This window comes from Corvus hawaiiensis, chromosome 15 (assembly GCF_020740725.1).
Source record: "Corvus hawaiiensis isolate bCorHaw1 chromosome 15, bCorHaw1.pri.cur, whole genome shotgun sequence".
In the NCBI taxonomy this organism is placed as follows: domain Eukaryota; kingdom Metazoa; phylum Chordata; class Aves; order Passeriformes; family Corvidae; genus Corvus; species Corvus hawaiiensis.
Window position 1 is genome coordinate 17,418,113 of NC_063227.1, and position 20,703 is coordinate 17,438,815.

At 52.4% G+C, this 20,703-nt stretch overlaps 2 protein-coding genes across 6 annotated transcripts; one reads left to right on the forward strand and one right to left on the reverse strand.

The window, feature by feature from the left end:
• Positions 1–519: 519 nt before the first annotated feature.
• On the forward strand, positions 520–15,343 carry DND1 (DND microRNA-mediated repression inhibitor 1). The gene is made up of 5 exons (XM_048320162.1): positions 520–578; positions 12,895–13,012; positions 13,090–13,551; positions 14,114–14,500; positions 14,760–15,343. Exons 1-5 carry the CDS (start codon positions 567–569, stop codon positions 14,774–14,776), a joined length of 996 nt encoding a protein of 331 aa, XP_048176119.1. The 5' UTR covers positions 520–566; the 3' UTR covers positions 14,777–15,343.
• WDR55 (WD repeat domain 55) lies at positions 3,788–20,568 on the reverse strand. Of its 5 annotated transcripts, XR_007206993.1 has the most exons (10): positions 20,531–20,568; positions 20,311–20,462; positions 20,097–20,197; positions 19,944–20,031; positions 19,607–19,786; positions 19,393–19,492; positions 19,124–19,293; positions 18,153–18,742; positions 12,262–17,431; positions 3,788–4,170 (listed from the first exon to the last, which is right to left on the reverse strand). XR_007206993.1 is itself a non-coding variant. In XM_048320159.1 (8 exons), the coding sequence occupies exons 1-8, from the start codon at positions 20,549–20,551 to the stop codon at positions 18,412–18,414; spliced, it is 1,143 nt and encodes a 380-aa protein (XP_048176116.1). In that variant the 5' UTR covers positions 20,552–20,568; the 3' UTR covers positions 18,027–18,411. The 5 variants fall into 5 exon arrangements, 2 of the variants coding, with proteins under 2 accessions (XP_048176116.1, XP_048176118.1); XR_007206994.1 differs by lacking the exon at positions 3,788–4,170 and having other exon boundaries at positions 11,879–13,696; XR_007206992.1 differs by lacking the exon at positions 3,788–4,170 and having other exon boundaries at positions 11,879–17,431.
• Positions 20,569–20,703: the final 135 nt, after the last annotated feature.

Below are 20,703 nucleotides of genomic sequence, written 5' to 3' on the forward strand. Positions count from 1 at the left end.
GCCTGTTTCAGGAGCCAAACTGTCTGGGCCCAGTAACGAACCTGCTGCCCAAAGTTAGTAGAGACATTAAGACCCATTTCAAACACATTAACACACATCAAATTGTTTGTAGAGATAATAGCACACATCTTTCCTCTCACTCCCATTGCTTATTTCACCACTCAGTATCTAGCTTTATCTACCAGTCTGTTTGTAAAGACACCTCCTTCTCATTTCTTTCACACTGATGATAAGACTAGACGCTCTTGAAGGTCTCTTCCAACCTTGACAATTCTGTTGAGAGTTTGGTGGTGCTGTTGTAGCTCTTGCAGCAACTACTTCCCTTCTCTACCCCTGCCGTGCCTCGCCTCGCATACAAGTGGTCAAGTACAAGAAGGAGAGGGAGGCAAGGCACCGCACGGCAAAGCAAAGCAAGGTGAGGCCCCGAAGGCGCGGGCGGGTGCTGCCGCGGGGTACGTCCGGGGTGGAGCGGCGCGGGGGGCGGTGCTGGATCTTCTTCTCCCCCGGCCCAGACGGCGGGAACGACGAGAACGGTGGGCGCATCACGAAGAGCAGGAGTGTCGGCGATGGACGAGAAGGTGGGCGCTATCGGGGCGGACCGGCCGTGAGGGCGGCGGGAGAGCCCGGTGCGGGCACGGCTCACCTCGGGGAAGCCCTTCCTGCGAGGATCCGAGCCCCGGTGCGGGCAGGGCTCACGTCGGGCGCCCTTTCCCGGGGGACCGGAGCCCCCGAGCCCCGGTGCGGGCAGGGCTCACGTCGGGGAAGCCCTTCCCGAGGGGACCGGAGCCCCCGAGTCCCGGTGCGGGCAGGGCTCACGTCGGGGAAGCCCTTCCCGCGGGTGCCAGAGCCCCGGGCCCCGGCTGGGAGCGCAGACAGGGCTGGGCAGCGCCGGTCCCAGCGCGGAGCCGCCGCACCCCGCGCCGTTCCCCGCGATGAGCCGCGGTCAGCCGGTGCCGGAGGTGCGCGAGTCCCCCGTTAGCATCGGGGGCTGAGCGAGAGGAGCTGGGTCCTGCCTCTCCACACAGCCCAGGCACCCCCGGGCCGGTTCCCCGGGCTGGGACCCATCCCGGGAGCCACAGGGCCGGGCCACGAGGCTCTAAGGAAGGAATGGGGATGGTCTTTTATCCCGCTTTCAGCACGTATTTCCCCAGTGGGGGTTCTCACCCTCATTCGGAGGTGGTTTTTGGTCTTCAGCAAAGATGAAACCCCTCGAAAATAGAGGTGCCACCACCTGGTGGCATTCACTATTAGCTGGTGATTTTGTACCTCAATCCTTTCGCACCGAGGTATCTGATAAGGGCCATTGGCTAGTTCCTAATGCTGATAAGGAAGATCGTAATGGATCTTTAAATTGGTATAAATCACTTGTTAATGAGTTTATTTATTTTTCTTTTTTGCTAGGACTCCAGCATCTGTGTAACTTAATGCTCCCAATTCTGTCCCCAGGATACCAGTCACTCTCTCTCCCTGATGGTTTTGGAGGGGTCAGGGTCTGTCCATGCAACCCTGCCGACCACTGTGCATAGGGATTAGACAGAAATGGCAGGTTTAATTGCAGAGATATTAACCTGCATTGATAATTCCACTCGTTTGAGGGACCATGAAGGATTAAATAGCACTTGTTTTGGCCGGTATATTTGATGGCATGCCATCCAAATTTAAAAATTTGTGGAGGTAAGATTTCACCAATCTTGTCAGGAGCCTGGGAGGTAGTGGAATGCACTGTGAGGTTTAAATTAGTTTTTGCTGTGCTAGTATGTATTACCCACTTACAGTTGCGGATACATTGTATCTCCACTAAAACTTCCCTTTCATATTTTGTGTCAATATTGGAAGCTGAGTAAATAAATTTCCCCCTTGTTGGTTGAAAGTTGTGCTTCACATATTAAAGTTATATTAACCCTCTGCCAAATTCATGTTGTTAGGCTAAGCTCCTGAATTTGTACAATTATGGCTTATTCATTAGCAATGGTCATTCAGGCTTAAGCATGGTTACAGCCATTACCACGGTGACTGTTACAGATGGAAAAAGTGAAGATTTCCATCCAGTGGGTCAGGCTTGGTGATTTATATGCCCAGTCTGGTTCATTCTGGTGCTGATTCATTCTGTGAGAATAAGCAGTCCTTCAGTGGGTAACTCGATCTTCAGTGGAGATGTGCTGGCATCATTTCCAGTATCATTTCCTGAAAAAGTCAAAGCATACAAGTCTCAGCAGGGTTTGCCTGGACAGGTTCTTATTCCATTAAAGAAAGAAAAAAGCCACCGTGCACTAATTCTGTGGTTTGTACCACTGCTGTCGGTAGTTCCCCAAGCAAGTGCACCCCGAGGTTTAGTTAGTCACAGGCACAGTTCCAGTTCGTGTTGCTTTTACCATAACAGGTTGTCGGGATTGTAAAGCACCTCATTCAGAGTTTGCAAAGAATGCTTGAGCAGGCCACAGCTATTGTTTAGTTGGTGAAGTACCCTGAGTCCCACTCAGTCATGTGGCAACAGGCCATTAGCCCGTTCTGTGCTTCCATTTGACTGGGGCTAACATGGGGTGTGGAAAACCTATTGAATTCCACCTTTTTGGCCCATTGTACTTGCTTATATGGAAAATGTGAGCTTGTTTTGATGCCTTAGGTTTTAACTTTTATATTTTTTCAAATCCTGCACTGCCTAGTGTGTAACTCTGAAGTTTCGTGCAGCCTGTTAACAACTGTTCTCTCGTGCTGGTTAGATGTAACAAACCCTCTCTGGGTTTGCTCCTCAAGGACACCAGGCCCCAAAATGTAAACTAAAGCCTCTAAGGGGGGGGGGGGGGCAAACTTGGAGTAATTACATCATTAACTGAGGTTATAATTGGCGAATTAACGCTGATATGCAAGTGGACCAAACTTATAAAAGTGTGAAGAACCTGTGACCCAGCGTCCATCTTAGATGTAGCTTTTTGACTGCCCAGGGTGTACCTTTGAAGGCCCTTCAAGTAAATACCTACTTTTATTCTCTTATTCTTGTCTAGTCTCTGTGTTTTAGGTGGCCACATCAAGGCATTATTTTCACTGCTCAGACTAGAGATAAAAGTCCCTTTTCCCATTCAGAACATCTCCATTCTGTCTCCTGAAATGCATCCTGCTATAACAGGAATCTGGGGGTGTGCTGCTCCTGTTGGAAATGATACAACTTCTAAATTTTTTTTTGCTAATTTTAGTGAGGGTTTTTTTTCACCTTTGCCCAGGGGGAGGGGAATTGCAATTTTTGGAATTCTTAAAAATAATGTTTGATTATATAACTCTTTCCACCTCTGTTTTCTGGGTGGACAACCTGTAAATCATAGTTCCTGGGAATGGTCAATTAGTATTGACCATTGAATGACTACATTACACATAGTATTCTTGGTATCGCCACAAAAATCACTCCATCCCACATCTCACCCATATTAGTGAGATGTGGAATGAGGTGATTTTCGTGGCGGTACCAACCATGCATTAGTGTTGCACAGGTGGGGATTTCCCTGTGTTGTAAAATGTCAGCAACGCTCCTGGCCAATTGTGCATCAGAGGTTGTGTCTTTTCTAATTTTATCCCATTTTGTAACAAGGCAGAATTTGGCCAATCTTCAGGAGATGCAGTTAATTTTCTAATCTGCATGATGTCAGGAGGATTTGGAGCCCGCATAAGCATTAACTCAACTTTTTCCTCCAAATTTGTTTTTCTTTCTGTTCCTCCTGTAACTGTCTCTGCAGCTGTTCTGTTTTCAAGAACTGATGCCTTGAAGTGGCTACCTGAAAACAGAAGCTGGACAAGATTAAGAGAATAAAAGTAGGTATTTATTGAGTGCCTTCAATAGGAACACCTTGGGCAGTCAGAAGCTCCCAAGGGGCTCCACCCAAGATGGACGCTGGGTCACGGGTTTTTCACACTTTTATAAGTTTGGTCCATTTGCATATCAGGGTTAATTCTCCAGTGATAATTCCAGGTAATTATGCCATTACCCCAAGTTTGCTCCCCCTGTCCAGAGGCTCAGTTTACCTGTTTTAGGGCCTGGGACAACAAGGTGTCCTTGAGTTCAGGCCCAGAGAGGGTTTGTTATGCCTAACCAAAACATGAGAACAGTAGCTGACAGGCTATATGAAGTTTCAGAGTTACATACTAGGCAGTACAGGATCTGAAAAATATAAAAGCTAAAACCTAAGGCATCATTCCCCCCCCTTAGAGGCTTGACAAGGCCTCTACCTTGTTGAGACTCTATTCAAAATATTTACTAGTAATATGTGTCTAACAGCAGTATATATAAATGAGAATTATAACTACAACTACTCTGAACAGTTTTTAAATCTAGGGCCAGTTTGGTCACCATGAAGTCAGTGTCAAATCAAAACTCAATGTATTTACTTTGAATGCTATCTAATGTAAGATCTGAGTTAGTTCTCAAATTGTAGACAAATTTTTGCTGATCTTTCCACTTTGATCTACATGTCAGTTGTTAGCTTTGTATCCAGATGAATATCTTTGGATACACTTTGGACCAGAATCATATGCAAATTTTGGTTTCAAACCTGGGTCAGGGTTGCCAACTGTGTAGATAACAAGCGCAAGGAAAGAATCATTTAAACTACATCATCTTCATTTGTATCAGTCTCTGTTTTCTCAGTTGTTTTGGGAGCAGAAGCCTTCTTAACTCTGGAGTAGTGAATCCAGGATCCTTTGCCAGTGACTTTGACTGCAGTGATGGTAGTCAGCAGAATCTGGAATGGTCCTCTCCACTCGGCCTGTAGAGGGTCACTGTCCCGCCACTTAACCATAGACCCAATCTCCAGGCTGGAAGGGATGTGCCGGGGTGTCCAGTCCTATGGGTCTGGATAACACAATGTAATTCTGGAGCTTCTGCAAAGTGGAACCTAAAGCCATTAGAGATCTCTCCAAATCAAGTTTCCCCCTCGTGTGAATTTCACCTGGAACATGTGGAATTTGATATGGCCTGCCATACAATATTTCACAGGGACTGATGTTGTCCCTCCGCCTCAGTTGTATGTGGATCCTCAGTAAGGCTATAGGCAAGGCCTTAACCCACGTCATGGATGTCTCTTGACAAATTTTGCTAATTTGTGGTTTAGGGTTCCATTCATACGTTCAACTTTACCATTTGCTTGGGGTCTTTAAGGTGTATGCAGATCCCAAGCAATTCCCAAAATCCGACTAACTTCCTGAATCACTGTTGCAACAAAGTGTGGTCCCTTGTCTGATGACATCCCCAAAGGAACCCCAAACCTCAGTATTATTTGATTAAGCAAAACTTTCACCACCTCCTTGGCTGTGTTAGGGGTAAGCTTCAGGCCATCTGCTGAAGGTGTCAGCTAATACCAATATGTACCTGTATCCCTCTTCGCGTGGTAACTCAGCAAAATCCATTTGCCAGTAATCTCCAGGAAGATCCCCTGCCTTTGTTACTCCTAACACAACTCTTTTCCTCGTATCAGGATTGTTTTTACAGCAGATTTCACATTTGCTTACTACTGATTGTACAATATCAGCCATTCCTTTTCCTATTAGTACCTTTTTTAGATGTTTCAGAAGATTTTCAACCCTGAAATGTGTGCTTTCATGTTCTCTTTGAGCTAGCTCTCGAAGGATTAGAGGTGGGACTACAACCTGGTTCGCTGTGTAACAGCCATCCATTCTCTGTGATCTCAACCTTAAGAAACTTAATTAACTTGTAGTCTGCCTGATCATATTTTGGGATGAACCCTGACAAATTAATCTCTTTCTGTGGAATTACTGGAATACCTTTTTCTGTAACTCCTCTTGCTGTTTCATTAGCAAAGCAATTTCCCAGTTCTGGAGTGGTTTTCCCTTTCTGGTGACCCCTACAATGCATGATGGCTACTTCTGTGGGTTTTCTGATGCTCTCCAAGAGGGCAAGGATTTGTTCAGCATGTTTGATTTGATTACCTGGAGCGTTCAACAGTCCTCTCCTTCCAGATGGCTCCATGGGCATGGACAACACTAAATGCATATTTAGAGTGAGTCCATATATTTACCTTCTTTCCTTGGCTCAGATCCAAGGCTCCTGTCAGCACAATCAGTTCAGCTTTCTGTGATGACACATCTGCTGGCAGGGCCTTCGCCTCAATCACCTTGTCCTGGGTTGTTACTGCATAACCTGTCATTTGTTTACCATTTCTCATGAAGCTGCTCACGTCTGTAAACAGCTCCCAGTCTGGATTTTCTAGGGGCACATCCTTCAGGTCTGGTGTGCTGGAATAGACCTCCATGACTGTCTGCAAACAATCATGCTTAGGCACATCATCAGTTAAGGTGGGGGACAGAAACATGGCAGGGTTAACAACAGAAGTTGTTTTCAGGGTAACATCATCCTGTTCTAACAGCAGTGACTGATTTCTAAGCATCTGATTGCTGGACAGCCAATGTCCTCCTTTCTGTTCCAGTACTGCTGCTATGGCATGTGGTGCATACACTACAATGTGTTGTCCAAGGGTGAGTTTCCAGGCCTCTTGAATCAAGATGACAGTAGCCACCATGGCCTTCAAACACCGAGGCTACCCGTGGCTAACATTGTCCAGCTGTTTGGAAAAGTCAGCCACAGCCCTCCGTTGGCTTCTGAGGCGCTGTGTTAATACGCCCAATGCCACATTGAGTCTCTCGTGTGAAATGTTCAAAAGGCTTAGTTAAGTCTGGTAAACCCAGTGCTGGAGCTGACATTAGAGTGTGTTTCAGCTGTTTAAATGCAGCTCTCGTGCTCTCAGTCCATGTAATGATTTCCTTTTCTGCTGCTTTTAATGCTCCATACAGGGGCCTTACCAGTAACCTGTAGTTCGGTATCCGAAGTTGGCACCACCCGACCATTCCCAGGAAAGCTTTCATCTCTCTCACGGTGTGGGGCTCTGGAAGTCAGCAGATGGCTTCTTTCCATTCTTTGCTGAGCTGGCAGTGTCCACGAAAGATTTAAAGTCCCAAAGAACTACTGCTTCTTTGGCAATCTGTGCCTTATCTTTGGAAACTCTGTACCCACTTGGTCCCAAAAAGTTTCACAAGCTTACAGTGAATTGGATGCAGTTGATGCCTTAAGGGGCCTCCTAGACACAGAGACTGGACAGGAGTAAAAGAATAAAATAGGTATTTATTTGAAAGGCCTTCAAAGGTACACCCTGGGAGCCACAGGCTATTGCCAAAAATGGACCCCAAGATGGACGACAGGTCACGAGTTCTTCACACTTTTATATGTTTGGTTCATTTGCATGGCAGGGTTAATTCTCCAGTTAAAGCTTCAGTTCAATGATGTAATTTCCCCTCTGCTGGCCCCCCCTTAGAAGCTCTTTGGATTATACTTTTTGGGTCTAGGACAGTCTTTGGAAATCTTTGGATTATACTTTTTGGGTCTAGGACAGTCTGGGTGACCTTGGAGAGCAGGCCCGGAGAGGCTTTGTTATGTCTACCTAGCACAAGTGAGCAGAAATTAGCAAGCTACAAGAAACCTCAGAGTTACACTCTAAGCAGTACAGAATCAGGAAAATATAAATCTAAAACCTAGGCACCACAGTCATCTCGTGTTTTAGCTGCAATCAAGATGTCATCAACATATTGAAGAATAACCCCTCCTGGCTCTTGTCTCCTCCAATCCTCCAATTCCTTTGCTAGTTGGTTTCCAAATATTGTTGGGCTATTCTCGAAACCCTGGGATAGGGCTGTCCAAATAAGCTGACTTTTTCTCCCTGTTTTGGGATTCTCCCACTCAAAAGCAAAGAGCTCCTGGCTGGTTTTATGTACAGGAATGCAGAAAAAGGCATCCTTCAGGTCTACAAGAGTAAACCACCCTAATTCATTGTTATGAGTTAGATGTGAGGGCTTTAGATAAGTCCCTGCCTTTTGCCCAGGCCTCTGGCAGCAGGCAGTAGCTTTATAGGGATGGCCAGCACCCCAAAACCCGCTTTCATTCACAGGTTCTTTAATAATGGCTGATTCAGTCTTTTATAGAATGAATTATTTATTTAATAGACACAAAACTAACAGACATAAGACTTAAACTATTGTTACACAGGAAAAAAAGACAAAAGAAGCTATTACTGTCTAAATATACAGTGCACAATAAGGTACCTTATTTTAATATGGCTAGTGAAGAAATAGTATTGATTAGGATTCAATGTATTTTACTACCAATTGTTGAAGGGACACACATGGAAATCCTTTTCCTCAGTTTCTGGAAAAGTAACCCCAAAGTTGCATCCAAGCTTTGGGGAGAAATTGTCTCGCATGTTCCCAGGGAGTGTGTAAGAGACTTCTGCCTCTGTGATAACCTGTAGTAATTTTATAGTGTAAAACAGGCCTTTTGGTCACCTGTGTTTGTTTTCTTTTATCTCTTCCCACATCTGTTAAGCTGGCACACCTTTTGGTGCCAGGAGATGATACTTGCTGGGCCTTGCCTGCCTGGGTTATCTCTCCTATCTGCACTGGCTACCTGTGGTGGGGAGAGGGGTGATATGCCCTGCCACATTTGTCTATCAGTGTGATCAAAAGGCATTTGCTACTACTGGGTGTATGTCCTCTGTAATTTTGTTAATTGCTCTTAAATCTTGCACTAATCAATAACTCTTACCATCAGCTTTCTTCAGTGAAAGGGTGGGCGTGTTATACCTGGACTCACATTGCACTAATAACCCACGTTGGAGGCATTTTTCAATTACAGATGTCCATCCCCTACGTCTTTCTGATTTCAAAGGGTATTGCTTTTGCCTTACCAGTGTGGCTGCTGGTTTGAGTGCAATACTCACTGGTTCTGCTTGTTTGGATCTTCGCGGGACATCAGTGGCTCATGCTATTGGATTGATGGCATTTTCAACTTCAGTGGGGATTTCACCACATCTATTCTGTATAAAAAGTGTGGCAACTTGGACAAATTTAATTCAGGAATTATAAATTGTACGCCCTTTCCCTTTTTAAATTTAATTTCTGCTTCCAATTTCTCCAATAAATCCCTCCCCAGCAATGGTTACGGGGAGTTAGGCATATAAAGGGAATTGATGAGTTACCCAGTGCTTCCCCAGTTTGAATTTTAAAGGTTGGAAGAAGGGCTGTGTTTCTGTCACCCTAACCAATACTATTTCTGTCACCCCAACGACATGACCAGTATCTTGACTCAATTTCCCTTCTAAAGTATTTAACACATAATATGCTGCTCCGGTATCTACCACAAATTCAATGTCGTCTTTCCCAAGCTCAGCTATAACCAAAGGCTCTGCTGGGGGAGAGGCCTTCGGTCCCCATCACTCTGAGTTTTGTCCCTTAATGAGTTGGGCAACTGGGGATTTCTTCTTCAACACCGGACAGTTGTTTTTCCAATGTCCCTTTTTCTTACAAAAGGCACACTGATCTTTGTCCAGAGGGGAAGTTCTGTTGGTGATTTCTCCTGACTAACCCTCTTGCTAGGATGGTGTCTAACTTTGTCACCAAGGTCTCTGTCCCGATATACCTTTCAGGCTGCCTCTAACTATTTACTCATGTCCTGAATCCCGTCTAACTTTTGCAGCTTTCTTCTTACATCATTTGCAGCTTGACCTATAAACAGGAGAGTTAGATGTGCTTTCCCTTTAGTCGAATCAGGATCTAGGTTTGTATATTTAATTGCAGCTTCTCTTAGCCTATTTAAAAAATCAGTGGGAGACTCATCTTGATTTTGCTTTACTTTGTAAAGCTTTGGCCAGTTTAGAGCTTTAGTGACACCATGTCTTAACCCATACACTATGAGATTCTGGTATTGTTTTAGTCTTGCCATTTGTTCTGGTAAATTAGGGTCCCACCCTGGATCAGTCAATGGGAAAACCTCAGAAACTGTGCCCTGGATGGATCTGCTTGCGATATGTGACTCTACAGAAGTTAAAATAGCTTTATTAACCATCTCTCGGTGTGATCAACCAATGTGTCCATCACAGATTTCAAATCACTCCAGTCAATGTTCTGTGTGGCAACTGCTGTTGCTACCAAATTGGCTACTTTATCTGGGTTTTCTTTCTATTTTCCGACGGTAGTCTTCCACTGTTCTAACTCTACAAGAGAGTACGGGACTTTTATATATACAGGCCCTTGGTTACCAACTGCCTGTCTCAGAGGGGCCTGTAAAACTGGGTCTTCCCTTTTAGATCTGGTCGGCTTTGCTACAGGACTTTGTTCTCTTATGGCTCTTCTCGCTATCCTTCCCCTCTTTCCTCTGATCAGAACAGCTGTTCTCTCATCGTCCTCTCCGGAGGAGCTACCCGAGCGGATACTGCTGTCCGTCTCCGTTGGACAGGATTTACTCCACCTGGGAATTTCAGCTGGGCTCACTCTGATGATGCCATCCCCTGAGCCGGTCTCCAGGCGAATGGTGATGCCATGGAAACTCAAGCGCCCATGTTACCTCTGGAGGAGGCAGAGGCACCGCCCCTTGATGGGAGGTCCCCTGCCCGCCCTCTCGGTGGGAGGCTCTGTCCCCAGCCTCTCCATGGGAAGCTTTGCCCTCCGGCTCCACCTCCAGGGCCGGTGCTGTGGGCTGCACAGGCTGGTTGTCCCCTCCTCTCGCTCCCTCCGACCCAGGAGGAAGCGGAGGAGCGGGGCGGGGGGCGGAGCAGAAAAGGGAAGTGCGTCCAGACCAAAGTGTACGGGCCCGCCCTGCCGGGGCCATCCCCGGCTGCCAGAGCCACCCCCGCTCTTCTTTTATCGATGGGGGCTTTGGCAAGGCTGGGTCCCCCCTCTCCCGCCTCTTTGAAGCCTCCTCCTCCTCCACTGAAGCCGAGTGTCATCCCCCTCCCCCTGCAACCCCCGGTGGTGGCGGGAGTGAGGGAGGGGCTGGAATGGCAGGTGGCCCCGGTCTCAGAGTCAGGGCCACTAGATCTGCTTCCAGCTCTTCCCTGCCCCTCACACATGGTGGACTGAGTGCAGGCTCTTTCTTTTAATCTTTTTTCCACTTCTTTCTTAAAAGCATCACATGCTGTTCTTTCTTAGGTCCCTATAGCTTTTCATTACATGATAAAAGCATAAAAAGCCTCACACATGCAAACTCTCCGAAATACTGGTCCTGGCATAGGTGAGATACCAGATTTGATATTAATTCTTCATCTAAACTGCCAAACTTGGGCCATGCCTCATTGTTATTTAATTCAAAAGTGGGCCAAATTATTTCAGACAGGCTGATCAATTCAGGTTTTGAGAGCAATGGGTTTTTCCTGGTTAACTTTAACCAGTTTTTCAGTATCAAGCCCAAGGGGGAGTCTCAGGATATTTGAGTTGTATCTTCACATGAGGAGATACATCCCATGTCTGCACTTACACACAGGAAAAACTGCAGGAATAAAGCAAAGCAACCTAACCAGACACTAATAAGCTGAAAGAGAAGGAACACACAGGGCTCAAACTCAACAGCCCCTAGATCCGCAGTGCCAGCAGTTTAACCCACGGCACTACTGTCAGCTTCAGGCCAGACCTTGTCACTGCAGTGCTAAAGCTCCTTTTCGGAAAGCACCCTTCCCTGCTTCTCATGAGCAAACAGTGAACAGGGGGAAAACAACAAAACAAACTGAACCCCCCCTCAGACCCTCAGAGATTCTTCCACACACCAAACAAAACTATGAGAGATCTCTTAACACCAAACCCAGGTACTAACAACACCATAGCAGTTTTACTCACTCACCCCTGTGCCTCTGTGTTGAATTTGGAGGATTCTTGGGTTCTGACACCATCTGGACTGTGGCTACAGCAGCCCCCCCCCCCCCCTCGCAGTGCCAGGGGGTGGAGGGGGGTAGTTGGATGTTTTCTCAGTCCAGAGGATTTTCCAGAAGCCTCCTTGTCCTTTCATGGGGTGCCAGAACTGATGCCTTCAAGTGGCTACCTGAAAACAGGCTAGACAAGATTAAGAGAATAAAAGTAGGTATTTATTGAGTGCCTTCAATAGGAACACCTTGGGCAGTCAGAAGCTCCCAAGGGGCTCCACCCAAGATGGATGCTGGGTCACGGGTTTTTCACACTTTTGTAAGTTTGGTCCATTTGCATATCAGGGTTAATTCTCCAGTGATAATTTCAGGCAATGATGTCATTACCCCAAGTTTGCTCCCCCTGTCCAGAGGCTCAATTTACCTATTTCAGGGCCTGGGACAACAAGGTGTCCTTGAGTTCAGGCCCAGAGAGGGTTTGTTATGTCTAACCAAGATGTGAGAACAGTAGCTGACAGGCTATATGAAGTTTCAGAGTTACATACTAGGCAGTACAGGATCTGAAAAATACAAAAGCTAAAACCTAAGGCATCAGGACAATAATAACTCAGCTGCATTCCTGCTTTCCAGCTCAGTTGTCAGTTCTTGTTTCTCTTTAATATTATCTTTTCTGTACTGGCAGGCAACCTTCCACTAAGCCAGGTTGCTCCAAGCCCCATCCAGCCTGGCCTTGAACACTTGCAGGCAGCCACAGCTTCTCTGGCAACATCTGCCAGTGCCTCACCATCTTCACAGGGATGATTTTCTTCCCAATAGTCAATGTAACCCACTGTCTTTCACTTTAAAGCTGTCACGATGCAATGGGTCATCTTGGCTTTGTGCTCCAGCCCCCTCTTGCAGCACCAGCTTTCCAGTTCAGTTGTCAGCTGCTGCCTGCATTTTGGCTTTCCAAGCCCTTGCAGGGCTGTAGGGAACTGCTGGTGACTTTGGGCTCTAACAAAGTTGCTGGACTTAGTCATGTGGAGCAGGCTTGGACAATCCTTGGGATGGCAGTGTTGGGAGGCTCCTCAGGCCTCAGAGAGCAGAGGGGTTCATTTGCTTCACTACTGGCTGGCTGGCAGTGGATCTTGTAGTTCCCTCATGGGGTTGGGATGCTCCCAGTTGGGAGCTGAAAGCTCTTTGCTCAGACAATCACCACTATCATCTCCTTCTTCAGATGTGGACCAACGGAATCAACGAGGCCAGTAAGATGGCCCTGCTTGCCTGGGAGAAGGAGACTGGCATTGAGCTGGTGCAAATCAACGGGCAGAGGCGCTACGGAGGGCCTCCCCCAGGTATGTCAGGAGAGCAGCTCAGCTGTGGGGCCCTGGGAGCACGGCAGGGCTCACCACGGGCACCGTGTCCCCTGCAGGCTGGGTGGGCGGCCCACCACCGGCCGGCACCGAGGTGTACATCGCGAGGCTGCCGCAGGACATCTACGAGAACACCCTGATCCCGCTGTTCGAGAGCGTGGGGAAGCTCTACGAGTTCCGCCTCATGATGACCTTCAGCGGGCTCAACCGGGGCTTCGCCTACGCCAGGTACACCTCCCTGCAGGATGCCAGCAACGCCATCGCCACCTTCCACCGCTTCCAGATGCGCAAGGGCTGCGCCATTGTGGTGTGCCGGAGCACGCAGAAGCATGAGCTCATTGTCAACGGCCTGGACATCTCGGTGAGCCAGCAGGAGCTGCAGGCCATGCTGCAGATGGTCACTGAGGGGATCCTCAGTGTCACCCTGCACACCAGCCCCTGCCAGAGACCCACCAAGCTCGCTGTGCTGAAGTACAGGTCGCACGAGGCTGCTGCCCTGGCCAAAAAAGCCCTGACGGAAGGTGAGTGGTGCTGAGGGATGCTGCTTGGGCTGGTCTTCCTGGTGTTTCCTACCTCCAGGCTTGGCTGCAAGGTGACTTCAGCCTTGCTCTCTCCGTGTCCTCATGGAATGTCAGCTGCCCATGGTACAGTTGATTTCCAGCAGTCCTAGTGGTGGTGGGATGAAAGAGCTGCTGGAGGTCTGCCTGCTCAGAGCAGGAGCATCACCAGTACCAGTTCAGGGCATCCAGAACATTGACCAAGTTATTAAACCTCCCAGTGGATCTGCCCAACCCCTCAGTGTCCCTTAAACCCTCCCAGTGGAGCTGCTCAATCCCGCTGAGCCCCATCCCACGATTGTAATGTCCTGATGGGACACACTTCCCAGACGTCCAGCTGGGACCTCCAAAGTCCTGGTTTGTAGCCATTTCTGCCCCAGCTGAGAAGCATTTGGTTTTGATATCTGTTCACCTTGCCCCTCAAGTCAAGCTGCCCCTAAAATCCTGGAGATCACTGCAACAGATGCTGAGGGATGGGATGGGATGGCATGGGATGGTGGGCAGGTGAGCATCTCCTGTCTCCTAGGGAACCTGAGGCTCAGGGGAGCAGGGATGAGGGTGGACTGGCTGGACCCCCAAATGAAGCAGAAGCTGCAGCTCTGGGAGGAGGAGCCATCGTCCAACGGAGTGCACGGAGACAAGAGCCTGGCAGTGCCCAGGCCGGCAGCCCTGCCTCCATTGCTAGAGTGCCCAAACATCCTGAGCTGGAGGCATCGCCTGAGGACACCCCTGTTCACCACCAAGTGTGTCCAGGTGAACGCCGACGGGTGGCAGCGGTTCTGGTACCAGGTGGTGATCCCAGGATACCACATGCCCATCAGTGGGTTCACGTGGGTCTTGCAGGACAAGCAGGGCCAGAACGAGCACGAGAAGGTCAAGATGGCAGCAGCCCTGCACATTCTCCAGGTGTTAGGTGAGTCCTTGGTCAGTCCTTGCATGGCATCTGTGCCAACCTCCTGCCTCTCCCAAAGTCCTGAAGTGTCTCCTGGGAGTGTGGAGCTGTGGCACTTCTAGGGTGGGGTGGGTCGGTGCAGGGAGGGAGCCAGGCTGGCAGGCAGGGCTGAAACACTCACCTCTGAGCTGCAGGTGGGATTCCTGGTTGGAAGCACAGGATGCAAGAGGAGGGGGTTTTGGGGTGAGGGCAGAGCCTGATTCTTCCCTCTCCACTGCAGGTTGCCAGCTGACGTAGGCAGCCGCTCTGCTGAAGCCATGATTGAGCCTGAGCCCTGCTGGGGTCCCAGCCCTGTTCCAGCTTTCCTTTGAGCTGTTTGCAATGGTTTGAGAGCTGGCTCTGGAGGATAAGGGCCACTGTTCTGGTCGACGGCAGCTGCCCTGTCCCCGGTCAGCCCTTGAGTTGGTTCTCGTTTTGAGTTGTTGGTTTTCCTGCCCAGTTTGGCTTCTTTTAAGCTGGCTTGTGTTGCATGGGAGGAGCAGATCCTGGAGAAGCAGCAGCTCTTGGAGGGGCTGCCAGCACCAGATGCCAGTGTGATGGAGGGAATTCCTCCACCGGCATTCCTGGTTTCTGAGGAACAGCCTCAGATGAGGACAAGGCCACACACAGGGAGCATCCCAGTGGCCACAGATGTTCTGTGGGCTGGTGGAGCTACTGTGTGGAGAGAGGAGTGCCTGTAACCTGGTTGTGTAGTGAGGAAACAGCTGTGGGGTTCCCAGCTGTCTATGAAATGATTCCTCGGGAGTGGGAGGTGTGGCCACATGTTGTTCTTTTGGAATTAAAACTAAAGAATTCTGGAATGCATCAGCTGTGTCATGTCATCTTTTCCTCCTGCATCCTCAGCTCCCTGCCTGTACAGCGCATCTCGGTGCTCTCCCCCCCACACCAGGAAAGGCAGGGGAAGGGACAGGTGGGATTTGGAGCCTTTCACAACCTGGTGGGCCCATTGTGTGGGAAGCAGCACTCCCTGGTACCTCGATCTTTGTTGTCTTCTACTCACTGAGCTCTTTCCGACCAGCTTTTGATACCCCTCAGGCTCCTCCAAGTGCTTCCTGATGCCCACCCTCCCCCGTGTCTTTGGGTGGACCTCGGGGAGGTTGCACCTCGTTGGAGGTTAGGGTTTTTCCTTTTGATTTTCCCTCTCTTAAGGAATTTCCCCCCATTTTTGTTGCTAAGGAACAATAACAACCGGGTGCTTATGAGAGACAAAAGAAGTTGCCAAGCTCAGGAGAGGAGGGAAGGCACCTGGCTGCACTTCTTATCTGAGGGTTTCTCTCGGCGGGGCAGAGATACTGTGAGAATTGGGCTGGAAAAAGGAGCTGGGGCAGCTGCTGGTGCCTCTTGCTCTCTCGGCTTCAGAGAACCGTCAGAGCTGCTGCCTGGGGGGGACAGAACTCGCTGCCACCACCGGAGCCCAGCCCGGTCCTGCTTCTCCGTTGCTTGTGAGAGCAGCCACTGAACTGGGACCTTATTATCACCCTGCCTCACCAAACAAAAGACCCTTCACCATCTGCTGGGGTGCCTCAGGGGAAACCCTGGGATCCCCGAGCCTCCTCCAAGGGAGTTTCTGTCTCGGAGGTGTTCAAGAGCCAGGTGGCCACTGCCCAAGCCCCCGCCGTTCCTCTGCCCCTGCTCCAAGGTTTCTTTGCTGCACTGTAACGTGCACCCCCTGCCCTGCCTGGATGCCCTCCCTTTCCAGCTACAGCTGCCGAGTTTCCGATGCATCTCGTCCACCACCCCAGGACTTTGCTCATCCCTGCCTTCCCAGCTTGCTACCCGAGGTCCCTGCTACACAGCTCCTTTTGCTATCCAGAGGGGGCACCGGGATCGGCTGCCCCTGTGAGTTCCTAGAGGAAGCCTTTTCCCCATCCCTTCCGCCGTCTGCACCCACCATTGCCGTGTGGAGAGAGGCGGCCGAGCTGGCGGCACAGCGCCCCCTGCAGGCGCGGGGAGTCACCGCGCCCGCCCTGCCCGGCTGGAGCTACCAGCGCCCCTGGCGGCCGCGAGCGGAGCTGCACCGAGAGCACAGGGCCTGCAGCGGAGCGGCCGGCACCGGGTGTCCGGTTCTGTTTGTTGTTACTGCCATAGTTACTCTTTGTTAGCCTTGTTATCCATGTACAGACTAGTAAAGAACTGTTATTCCTTTTCTCATCTCTTTGCCTGAAAACCCCTTAAGTTCAAAATTATAATTTGGAGAGAAGGGGGTCGTATTTTCCGTTCCAAGGGAGGCTCCTGCCTTCCTCAGCAGACACGTGTCTTTCAAACTGAGACACACCTTTATGCTCTCCAGGGACTCCAGGTGTCCGTCAGTTTCATAGATGGCCCACCCCCAGCTCCAGTAATGCCTCTGGCTATGTCCCGTCCCATCCCAGCAAGTGCAACATGAGCCCCTGGGCCAGCAGCACCTGGGGGCTGCAGTTGGTGGTCCAAGGGGTCCCAGGCAGTGCCAGGAATCAGCTGGGGAACGCGAGCTGCAGCCAAGATCAGAAATCCTGTCAGAACTGCACCAGATCCTTCCCATTCCCCAGCAAATCGACGGGGTCCCCAGGGGCCTTGGCCGCAGTGTCCAGCCATATCTGACGCTGTTCCAGGCCCTGCACCCGCTGCCCACTCTGCTCATCCCCAGGGAGGAACCCAGCCCGGGAGGGATCCCAGTCCCTCTCCCCCTCCCCACTCATGGCACATTGTGATGCACATCTAGATGCACCAAGTCCCTTTGGCAGCACCCAAGTCCCATCCTTCTTCTTTTTGGAAATCCCCAGGATCCTCCAAGAGCCTTTTGGTGCACTTTTAAAGTTCTTTTTTGCACTCTCTGGAAGTCTGTCTGTCCCTCCTGGGGTACACCAGAAGTCCTTGCCTCATGAGGATGAGCCAGACCATCAGCACAAGGCGCTGGGAAGTGAAAGGCACTGGGTTTATTTCTAACAGATCTGAAGTCTTAATTAATTAACAAAGGGTAATTGACCTGCTGGGACAGCAGGGCAGGAAAGCGATGAACCTGTCTGCCCTGGCCAGGCACTCCAGGACCCCACATCACCCCCTCACCCCTCCTGAGAAATGCCCTGCTTCACCCCCCATCCCAGGACCCCCAAATACACCAGCAAACCCCAGCATCAGCCCCTCCCCTCCCACAGCTGCATCCCCTACCAGAGACCCTCAGCCATGTCCTCCCCCGTATCTCAGAGCCCTCTCATTCACCAGGGATGTTCAGTCATGACCCCTTCCCCCATAACCCCTCCACCTGGGGCCCTCAGCCACATCCCCCCATCCCTGCATTGCCCACACTACAGACCCTCAGTGGTAACCCCCAGTCACTGACCAGAGATCCCCAGCCACATCTCCCCATCTCAGAGCCACCCCCCATCCATCACGGTCCCCAGTCAGGGACCCCCCCCAACCACTCCCAGTCTCTGTCACCCCAGCCGCGTCCCCCCCCCACCCCGAAGGGCCTCCCCCGCTGCTCCCCCTTCCAGGTCCCTCCGATGTCAGGAACACCCCCTCCGGCAGGACCCTCAGCCTCACCCTCTCCAGCCTGTCCCCCCATCCCGAGGCCACCTCCGGGCTCCTCCCACTCCGACCCCCCATAACCGCTGCCCCGTACGAGATTCCCCACCTGCTCCGACACGCGCTGCCCCTTTAAGACTGCGCCTGCAGCCCACCTTGAGTGGCAGCCCTAGGAGCCAATCAGAACGCCAGCGCCCTGCCCACCGACAGTGGTACCATTACGGCGTGGCCACGCCCCGTAGGCGGGCACTCCCACGGGCTGCGACTCTGATTGGCCGCGCCCCGCGAGACGCAGGGGCAGAGCCCCGCCCCCGCAAGGGGCGGGCGGCAGCGCTGAGGGGGCGGCGCCCCCGGCCCCGCGCGGCCGCTCAGTCGCTGTCGCTGTCGCTGCTGTCACCGCCCTTCCCCGCCGCCGCCGCCTCCGGCTCGGCCTCCTCCCGCAGGTCGGCGAAGAAATCCTCCCCGCTGCCCAGCGCCTTGCTGCTGAGGGCGCGCAGCGGCCCGCCCTTCTTCTTCTTCCGGCGGTAATCATCGACCACCATGGACCCGAGCGCCGACACGTCCCAGAACTTCACCTTCTGGTCGTGGCCGCTGCTGGCCAGTAGCTTCCCGTCCTCAGCCACGGCCAGCTGCTCGATGGGCTCGCCCAGGTGCTGCCCCACGCAGCCCAGCACGCGGTTCGGCAGCACGTTCACCGCCCTGGGCACCGCACGGGAGCACTGAGGGCCCTGCAGTGCCCGGGGACACCGTCTGCCCTCCCGTCCTGCCTCCTGAGCAAGGCTGATCTGTCCCACACCCCTCTTAACTCCCCTCCTTCCCCCTCCCACACCTCCCCCTCCCATCCCAAGCCCTCCCCATCCTGTACCACACCTCCTCATTCCTCTCCAGCCCATCCCAGCCCCCACAATCCCGGTCTCATCCATTCCACATCCCACCCCATCTCCATCCCATGCCACCCTCCACAACCCTATCCCACCACCTCCCTATCCAATCTCACCCCCCACAATCCCTCCTGATCCCACGCCCTTCCATCCCTCTCCATTCCCCCTCACCCCATCCCACACCTCCGCACCCCCTGACCTGATGACTCCGTCCAGGGACCCCACACACACGATGCTGTCTGTGATGGGCACCATGCAGTCAATGGTCTCTGCCCTCAGCGCAAATCGGTCACTGGCGGCCCCAAAGCCATCCCAGTTGAAGAGGTAGATGGTGCCTTCGCTGGAGCCACATGCCACCTTCCTCCCCCTCTAGGCACAAAGGAGGGCAGTGAGGCGGAGGCAGAACAAAACACTCGGAGCGAGGACAGGGCCGTGGGATCCTGCTCCGTGTCGGGGTGCAGTGCCAACCTTCATCAGCACGACAGATGTCAGGTCCCCGTTCTGCGGCTCCGAGAGCAGTTCAAAGCGCCGTCTCTTCACGTTGAAGACACCCAGGGTGCCATCACCACTGTGGGAGGTGGAAGGGACACGTTGTGAGCACAGGACACGGCACAGGGCACCTTCCCCAGCCATGAGCGGACACGGGGAGCCCGACCCCGAGACCATGAAACCCCTCTGGTACCAGGCTGTCAGCAGGATCTTCCCGTTGCCATCCACAGTCATGGCACTGATGTATTCCTCCTGCTGCCGTGCCTCCAGGATGGCACTGCCCCTGCGCAGGTCCCACACCTTCACTGCCCCGCCATCGTCGCCCGTGGCAAAGACGTGGTTGTCGATGGGCAACACGCAGTTGAGGGCTGAGCTGCAAAAACCCCGGCCCCACACCCCCACGGTCACGGCTCCCAGAGCAACTCTCTGGGCTCTCCCTGCCCGGCCCAGGGCTGTGTGGCCCTGCCGCGGGAGGGAAGGGGACAATGTCCCAGCCGTTCTGCCCGGAATGACCTCCTATGTGGACTTACTCGTGGGCCTTGGGGAAGCGCGTTTCCAGCCGTCCCTCCTCCGCTGTCAGGATGTGGATGGACTTGTCCTTGGACACAGTGAAAAGCTCTGGAGAGCGGCGTTAGTGCCCCCGCCCAGCGTCCCCCATGTCACCCCACGTCCCCCGCACTCACTCTGCCCGTCCTGGGAGAACGCCACGTCCCGGCACGACTTGAGGTGATGCCCCGAGGACCAAAGCTGCCGGTTCTCTCCCTCAGTGCAGGAGTACGAGTACCTGCCAACACAGAGAGCGCTCGCCGGGACCCGCGGGCGGCCGGGGAGCTCCCCCGCCTGTGCCCAGCGGGTCCCAGAGCCAGGACCCCCTCCCCAGCCCCCGGCCCCACTCACAGGTACACGTCGCCGTCCACGTCTCCCGCGGCCAGCAGCGGCCGCGCCGGGTGCAGCGCGATGGCGTTGGCCGTGGCCTCCAGACAGATGTCCTCGGGGGTGTCCCGCACTCGCGGCTCCCGCGCCGCCGGCTCCGGCGAGTCCTGGGGCTCCTGGGAAGAGCGGGGCCGTGGGACCGGGGCCGGCGGCTCCAGGGTCCCGCAGCCCCACGCGTGCTCACCTCCTCCATGGCGGCCGCCATGGCGCGCTGCTGGTTTGCATGGCCACGCCTTCCTCGGCATACCCCCGCCTCTTTGCTCGCACGGGGCCGCCCCAGCGGGACCGCCCCGCGGCGCTGCGGGCTGGCACCGGCTCGGGGGTCGCGCCCCGCCGGCGGGGTCCAGCCCGAGGCCG